Source organism: Etheostoma spectabile, unplaced genomic scaffold (genome assembly GCF_008692095.1).
Source record: "Etheostoma spectabile isolate EspeVRDwgs_2016 unplaced genomic scaffold, UIUC_Espe_1.0 scaffold405, whole genome shotgun sequence".
NCBI classification, from domain to species: domain Eukaryota; kingdom Metazoa; phylum Chordata; class Actinopteri; order Perciformes; family Percidae; genus Etheostoma; species Etheostoma spectabile.
The window spans coordinates 127,337-136,850 of NW_022605604.1; the positions used below are offsets into that span (position 1 = coordinate 127,337).

The window sequence follows — 9,514 nt, forward strand, 5'->3', positions numbered from 1 at the left end:
CTATGGAACCAGTGTATATCCTGCACCTGCTGCTATTGCCCTTCTGGTCAGACCTACCAGTACCTGGACCTGTACCTGTACCTGTACCTGGACCTGGACCTGTGTAATGATAATAAAGTTGACTCTAATCTAATAAGAGTAAACTTAAAAGGCTACGTTTAGCAGCCAGTTAGCTTAGCATAGTGACTGGAAACAGCTAGCCTGGCTCGGTCCAAAAGGAACACAACCCACCTACAGGCGCCTGTTCAGAGCCCAAATCAACACGTTTTTGTACAGTATTCTGTACAAAAAACTAAAAAGTGTAAAAAAAAAAAACTAAAAAAAGGGCAAAACAGACTGAAAGACAGGTTTGAATCTTCTCATGCAACTCTCAAATAAGAATTTCACAAAATATCAAACTACTCCCCCTAGTGGAGGTCAGATGAGCTACATAAACTACCGGCGTTCATCCATCACGTGGTACCTGCTCGACTCGACTCGTTACCACCAGGTGACGTGAACACCTGCAGGCTGCTGATTGGTCGGAGAGAACCAGCCCACCAATCACTGCGTCACCAGCGCTAGCGACAGACTATGTTTAAATAGTTAAATAGTGATGTTTTTTTTACTTCTTTAGAGACAAAACGCGTCGTTACTCACCTTCTTGTAGCCGCCGAGCCGCTTGACCACCGAGTACATGAGGAAGAGGTCAACTTGGAGAGGGAGGGGAGGAGGGGGGGGGGGGGGGGGAAGGTGGGGGGTGAGGGGGTGAAGGGGGGGAGGGGGGGGGGGGGAGACATGCAAACATGAAACACAGCAGGCAGAAGTGTGTTTGAAATAGTGTTGGGATAAGTTGACATATTCCAGTCTGTGATCATCATCAACATCCATTCCTTTAATTTTAGTCTCAATAATTCCTAATTTTGCTTTTCTAACTCAAACATTAGGTATAATTTCCTATAAATGAGGTTTATTGGCCATAAATTCCTAAAATAACTGGAAAACTAAGTTAATAAGTTAGGTAACGTAGTGTTGAAAACGTTAAAAAAAGGGACAACAATTGAAAAAAAAGCATCAAAGTGTTGAAAAAGTTAAAAACATCGATGAAAATTGAGTAAAAGTGATATATATATATATATATATATATATATATATATATATATATATATATATATATATATATAATATATATATATATATTCCAGTCTGTGATTATCCATCAACATAAATTCCTTTAATTTTAGTCGAAATAATTTCTAATTTCTGCTTTTCTAACTCAAACATTAAGTTAAAAGTTAGTGTGACATGTTGTTAAATGTCCAAAAAAAAGTGACAAGCATTGAAAAAAAGACAAAAACGTAAAAAAAAAGTTTTAAAAAAAAAACATCAATGTAAGGAGGTTTATTGACCATGAATTGCAAAAGTAACTGTCCAACTAAAGTTACTAAGTCAGTGTCACGTAGTGTCAAAAAGTCAAAAAATTTGGCAAACTTTGAAAAAAAATGTAAAAACACAGATGAAAAGCGTCAACAAATGTGTTGATTTGCAATTTTGACGGGCAGACGACACGAGGGTTGAATCAAGGCGGAAGACCTTTTATTCTCGTATTTCGTCTGTTTTTTAATTTTTTTTTAAACTTCTCTTTAACGTCTTAATTACTTTTCTTTAGTCTCTGATGCAACTGCGGAGCCTTCAGTGGGAAAACAAGAAGTTAAACCCATAACATCTACTGGGAATATTAATATTACACATCCCACTTAGAAAGAAAAGGGTTCCCAATCGAACACTGAGAAGCCAGATATTGTCTCGGTGTTACCTGATGAACTGTACAGGTAAATGTACCCCCCCCCCCCCCCCACACACAACAACCACAACACACACCACACACACACACACACCCACACAACACACACACACACACCCACTCACTCTTCTTGAAGCCCAGGTTGGGGACCTTGTGGATGGGCGAGCCGAGGCGCTCCATGTAGGAGAACAGCTGATCCAGGAACAGCTGCTCCTCGGGGTGGGGGAGCCAGCTGCCCTCACACCCCACCTCCACGCTGCCCATCACGTTCTCCTGAGGGGGGACACAGGGTTACCACAGACACACACAACACCAACAGGGTTACACAGACACAACAGGTTACCACAGGGTTACCACAGCACACAACAGGACACACACACGGGTTAACACAGACAACCAAACCACAACAGGGTTACCACAGACACACAACAGACACACACACACACACACGGGTTACCACAGACACAACACACACAGGGTTACCACAGACACACAACAGACACACAGGGTTACCACAGACACACAACAGACACACAGGGTTACCACAGACACAACACACACACACACACACACCACCAAACACACAGGTACACAGACACAAGACACGGACAACAGACACACACGACACAGGGTTACCACAGACACACAACAGACACACAGGGTTACCACAGACACAACACACACACACACACCAGGGTACACACACGACACACAAACAGACACACAGGGTTAAACAGAAACAACCGACACACAGGGTTACCAAGACACACAACACACACAACACACACACACGGGTTACACAGAAACCAACCACACACGGGTTACCCAAGACACACAACAGACACACAGGGTTACCACAGACACAACAAACAGACACACAGGGTTACACAGACCACAACACACCACAACACACACACACACACACAGGGTTACCACAGACACACAACAGCAAAAGGGTTACCACAGACAAACCAGACACACAGGGTTACCACAGACACACCACACAACACAAAAAGGGTACATACACAGGACACCACAAAAACACACACCCACACCACACAGGGTTACCACAGACACCAACAGACCACAGGGTCCACAGACAACAACACAGGGTTACCCCCAGAACACAACACACAACACACACACACACACCAAAACCACAACACGACACACACCACCCAAACACAGGGTTACAAAGACACACACACAACCGACACACAGGGTTCAACAGACACAACACACACACACACAGGGTTACCACAGACACACAACAGCCACACACAGGGTACACCAGACACAACACACACAACACACTGGGTTCACACACCCACCACACACACAACAGCGGTACCACAGACAACAACAGACACCACAGGGTTACACACAAACACACCACACACACCCACACAACACGGTTACCACAGACACAACAACAGACACACCAGGGTACACAGACACACCACACACACACAGGGTTACCACAGAACACACACGAACACACAGGGTTACAACAGACACACAACAGACAACAACCGGGTTACCACAGGACACAACACACACCACACACACTGGGTTACCACAGACACAAACACAAACACAAACTGGGTTACCACAGGACACCAACACAACACCACAGGGTTACCACGACACAAGCAACACACACAGGGTATACAGACACAAACCACACACACACCAACAACAGGGGGTACCAACAGACACAACCACACAACACACACCAAGGGTACCACAGAAAACACCAACAGGTTACCACAGAACACAACCACACACACACACCAGACAGGGCGATCCAGAAAACAGACACACAGGGTTACTACAGACACAACACACACAAACACCCCCACACACACACCCACACAGGGACGCTCCAGATAACAAACAGACACAGGCCTGGAAGCTACGGACAGACAACACAAGACAACAGACAACACCAGAGAGACGCTCCAGACAACGACACACAGGCGTCAGGACAACAGACACACGTCAGGGACGCTCCGGACACACAGGGACGCTCCGGACACACAGGGACGCTCCGGACACACACGGACGCTCCGGACACAAGGAGCTCGGAACACACAGGACGATCCGGACACACACGGACGCTCCGGACACCACGGCACGGACGCTCGGACGACGCTCCGGACGGACACACGGACGGACACACGGCGAGGACACACACACGGACACACGACACACGGGACACACAGGACACACGGACACACGGACACACCGGACACAAACACACGCACACACACACACACGGACACACACACACCCACACACAACACACACACACCACACACCCACACACCACACACACACACACACACACACACACACACACACACACCACACACACACACACACACACACACACAACCCACACACACACAACACCACACACACACACAACACACACACCCACCACAAAACAAACACACACACACACACACACACACACACACACACACACACACACACACACACGGATGCTCCAGACAGACAGACAGACACACACACACAGGGAAGCTCTAGATAACAGACGTATGACATTTGATACAAGTGAAGGTCATAATGTCAGACCCCTGTTTATGTAAATAAGACAACGTGCTGTGTCGTCTGTTTAGCAGAAGATCATTTTGTCAATAATACATATGAAGAACAAACCTTCATCCGCTCGATCCAGGACTCTGATTGGCTGGAGTTGGGGGAGTCTTTCCCGTCTCGGCCTCTCCTCTTGCGAGGTCGCCCTCGAAGACTAAAAGACGGACATCCTGCAGAAACACCCCCCCCCACCACACACAAACAACATCCATTTAGACTCAAAGAAGGTCAGAAAAAAAGAATGCAATTTTATTTTAAGGATTAATTATGAATGACACGTGTCAATTTTTACAGATGTCTAATAAGTCAGATAGGAGGGCAGCAGCCACACTTCCCATTTATTAAAATGGAGGATGAACGATGATTAAAAGACACAAAATCTGTCAAAAAGGAGAGAATATGATGGACAGTGAAATCTTCCTAATGTTCCCATTAATTCCGTAATGGCGACCTACAGCCGCGTAGCTTCTACCTTCCTTTAGCATGTCCAGAAGTTTAACTTTTTCTGCGATAGTTCGCATCTTCCTCTGCCTTTTTCGTTTTCTCGTTGTTGTCTTTTTAACTTTTGGAGCCCGACCGCAGGTGCCTTTGTCGGTGCAGAAGGTTTCGTCGACATTCTGGGTTTTTAGAGAGACTTGAAATTGCGAGAGAATTTGCAAACTTAAATTTTTGCGAGCTGTTTCACGTACGCGTGTGAACCGCAACGTTATCGACACACAGGTAGAGAAGAAGCCGAGAGACTGTTTAGCCAATCAGAACGCAGAACACGGTGCACGATGCAAATCCCCCGTGAAGCAGCGAGACCGTGAAAGGTGAACCGCGACACAGCGAGGGTTCACTGTATTGCCCAGATCTAGTGACTATACTAATAATAATAATAATAATAATAATAATAATAATAATAATAATAACAACAACAACAACTAGAACTGCACACAGTTTCAACGGGGTCCAAGCCTCCCCTGAAATTAGTTTTGGAGCCTCAGAGGGTCATACCAAAGGATACTGTAAAGTTTGGCTTTGATAGCGTTTATCTTGGCCAAGATGTGGCAAAGACTACGTTTTCATAGCTAGCTACAAATATGTGTTTGCCCGTAATACGGGCAATCTTTCGTCAATAAAGAATCTTTTGCGCAACTTTGTGTCAGGTCGGTCTGGAGATGCTATGTGCCAAGTTTCGTGCCGATCCATTGCACGGTTTAGGAGGCGTTCGAAAAAGTTGGTTTTCCATATATCCTGTTTTTTTTCAGGCATAAAAGTCCAGGCGGAAGTGGGCGTGGCCTATATCACGAGATTCAGCTGGATCCAGGGAACGCGTGGGTGTAAGGTTTTTAAATTTCCGATATACGGTTTATACGCTTATAGGGCCAAACGCTGTTTTTCCTCTGCTATAGCGCCAGCTAGTGGTAGAAGTGGGTCATTTTAATGCGTCTGAGGTCTTTGCGGACTTTGGGACCAGTCCTGACAATGGCGCGTCGCCACCATGTGCGGTTTAGGCTGCAGCACCAGTTTAACGCATCCTCATCCCTATCCCAATATTAGGTTTTAAAGTCTCAATAATCCGGCACGGCGACACTCACTGAACTGCCAGGAGAAGTGGGTGCTGCTCTCCAGCGTCGGGTGGGTGAAGGTGTCCCTGCAGTACATCAGCCGGGTGCTGGGCCCGGCCCTGACGCCCCCCAGGGCCAGCAGGTGGGGGTCCTGCAGCCCCGGGCCCCTGGCCCCGTCCTGGAGGCGTCTCTGCAGGGAGCGGAAGCGGCAGTACTGCGGGTAGCTGAGGATCTTGATGCCGTGCCGCTCCGCCGTGTCGTCTGAGAGGAAAAGACGAGAGACACGAGACAGCTGTCACATTCAGCGTGATGTCCGTCTCCACAGCAATAATTCCATATGCAAGACATGAGTTATGTTTGACAACATGAGGACAACATGAGGGCAACATGAGGGCAACATGAGGGCAACATGAAGACCACATGAAGACAACATGAAGACACATTAGGCCACATAGGCAACATGAGACAACATGAGGCAACATGAGGCAACATGAGGGCACATGAAACAACAGGAAGACAACTGAAGTACAACATGAAACAAGACAACATGAGACAACATGGGACAACATAGGACAACCTAGAGGACAACATGAAGACAACATGAAGACAACATGAGGGCACCATGAGACACATACTGACAAGGGCAACATGAGACAACATGAGGCAACATGAAGACAACAGAAGAGGCAACTGAGGCACACATGAGGGCAACATGAGGCAACATGAGAAAACATGAGGGCAACATGAAGACAACATAGAGACCAACATGAAGACAACATGAAGACAACATGAAGACAACATGAAGACACATGAAGACAACTGAGACAACATGAAGACACATGAGACAACATGACATGAAGCAACATGAGACAACATGAGCCAACATGAGACAACAGAGGCAACATGAGTCACAGGAGGACAACAAGGGCACACGGTCGATTTTAGTTCCTTCTACCAATCGGCTCGGGGGGTTTACTGTCCTTCTTGTCTCGAGCGGCTCGATGCTCTGCGAGACTTTAGTGTGGAGGCCGTTGGTTTGCCGGCAACGGCTTCAGGTCCCGCTCCACGCCGCGGCTCGGCACACGCCCATCATGCACCAGGTCCTCCACCCGCAGCACCACCTTCCTGGACACCGCCAAAACTTCATCCTGAAACACACGACACACACACACACACACACACCACACACACACACCACCACACACACACACACACACACACACACACACACACACACACCACACACACACACACACACACACACACACACACACACACACACACACACACACACACACACAACAACACACACACACACACACACACACACACACACACACACACACACACAAACAACACACACCACACACACACACACACACACACACACACACACACACACACACACACACACACAAACACACACCCCATTACCTTGTCCCTAATTTAGACTTCTGTTGTAGCATCGAAATACTTTATTGAAGGGAAACTCTGGTTGCAGTCGCGCAAATAGTAAAATATCAGAGTAGAATATAAATAAGATATAGGAGTGTGGATATGGCGATATATAATACTTTTAAGGCAATGTTCTGATACATATAGTTTAACAATTAGGATTTGCAATGGTGAAAGGTAATAATAATCTAGTAAAAATAAATAATAATAATAATATCAGTAGTACAGTTGAGGTATTGCAAATTTTTCAAGCCAGCAGTTTATGCACCACACAATCAATATGTCCAGTAAATTCAACCTCTCTAAGTGCTGTGTAGTGTGTTGGTGTGTGTGTGTGTGTGTGTGTGTGTGTGTGTGTGTGTTGTGGTGTGTGTGTGTTTTTGTGTGTTGTGTGTCAAACACTTAGATGGGGGAGTTATAAAGTTTGATGGCCACAGGCAGGAGTGATATACATTACATTTTTGCATTATTTGGGAATAAAAACACTCCCAACCAGCACGCAGAAAGCAAACTAATAATTCCTGGATTAAAAAAAAAAAAAAAAAAAAAAAAAAAGGATGTTTTAGAAAATGGAAATCTAAACTGTAGTGTATAATATAATATAACATAAAGCTAATCTGAGAGTCTTCTGGCCATCGTTTTACAGTTAAAATCACCCCTCAAAATGACCCCTTTAAAAACAGTGGCATGGTATTGGATTGGTGCGTACACACTGAGTACACACCGAGTACACACTGAGTACACACTGAGTACACACTGAGTACACACCGAGTACACACTGAGTATGTCCTGATACCGGTACCAGCGGTTTATCGGAAGCTTTCTAATTAATATCTAAATTTGGAAGTGTTAAAGTTTTTGTCCTAGGAAGCACTTTAACTTAAAAAGATTAAAATAAGAAGTGTTCAGCACCACGCTGCTTCTCCTGTTGAACTATCACCTGCGTGTTCATGTAAAGGTGAACACGTGAATGTGAATGTGGCCGAGTACGTTGATTGTTTGCTGGTGAAGTTTTGACATTTTAAGGACCTGCAGAGGGAGAGAGAGAGAGACGAGGCTGCATCTGCTCAAATGAGGTTTTTATTACATAAAGAAAACAGCTGTGTGGCTAAAAACCTCACGAGATTTCAGTAAAACTTAGGAATTCCTAAAGTGCTTTCGTGTTTACATTTTTCACAACTGACCGCATAAAGATGGTGAACTTAGCCTTTGAATGCATGATTATATAACGTTTATAAAACTTATTGAAGCCGCTGTCCGATTGAACGATGGCATTGAGACAGACGTGTCTTTCATAATCACGTTCCTTTCAGCAATTTCCCCCGGTATAAATAAAGTTTTATCTTATCTTTTGGCTCCATTCAAGGAGAGTTTATTTATAAAAAGCACATTTCAGCAACAAGGCAATTCAACAGGGCATTAATACAAAATGAAGACAGTCAAACTGTATTTGTCCTAATTTAGTAAAAAAATATAACAACACGCTAAAATTCATTAATGGCCGAGCTGAAAACCGCATGTTTGGTTCCATGTAATATGATATATATAATTTATGATATAGTCATTCCACAACACAAGACAGACAGTAAACAGCCACGCCAGCGTTCTGTTTCGCTCGGTAATATTTAGGAATTTTAGGAAGATATTAGGATATTTAGGAATATTTATATAGCAGAGAACATGACAGCCGTTTAACGACCGACCAGCCAGGCCTGCAGAGTACATTTACTTTAAGTATTGCACATAAGTACAATGTTTACTACTACAAAATAAAGTAAAAATAAAATAAAAACCAGCTTAAACAGTTCCAACCAGACAGCACGTTTACAGGCTGCATCAGGACTCGATTTTAAAACGGGTTTTGTTGTTATTAATTGCTTAATTAATGACCTGCTTCACCGTATTAGAGCGATTATGGTTTAAAACTATGGAGCTAGAACAGTGACAGTAGCCTGTGGTATTGAAACAACAAATATCGGCACTGAAAACGGTTGAACTGATGTATAAAATACCAACATCAAAAAGTAATAATGTCACAATCCTACGATATTGTTTCACTTTGACATTTGTTTGCATCGTGATGGTTTTTCAATGTCAATCTACA

General features: G+C 44.6%; 1 protein-coding gene across 1 annotated transcript in view; it reads right to left on the minus strand.

Annotated features, from left to right (window-relative positions):
- LOC116686621 (AT-rich interactive domain-containing protein 5B) overlaps nt 1-9,514 on the minus strand; it is a 54,284-nt gene that overhangs the window by 12,856 nt on the left and 31,914 nt on the right. Inside the window, 6 exon segments of the mRNA XM_032511645.1 lie at nt 636-692; nt 1,909-2,056; nt 4,469-4,575; nt 5,986-6,202; nt 6,919-7,044; nt 7,047-7,103. Coding sequence (XP_032367536.1) covers nt 636-692; nt 1,909-2,056; nt 4,469-4,575; nt 5,986-6,202; nt 6,919-7,044; nt 7,047-7,103 — 712 coding nt within the window.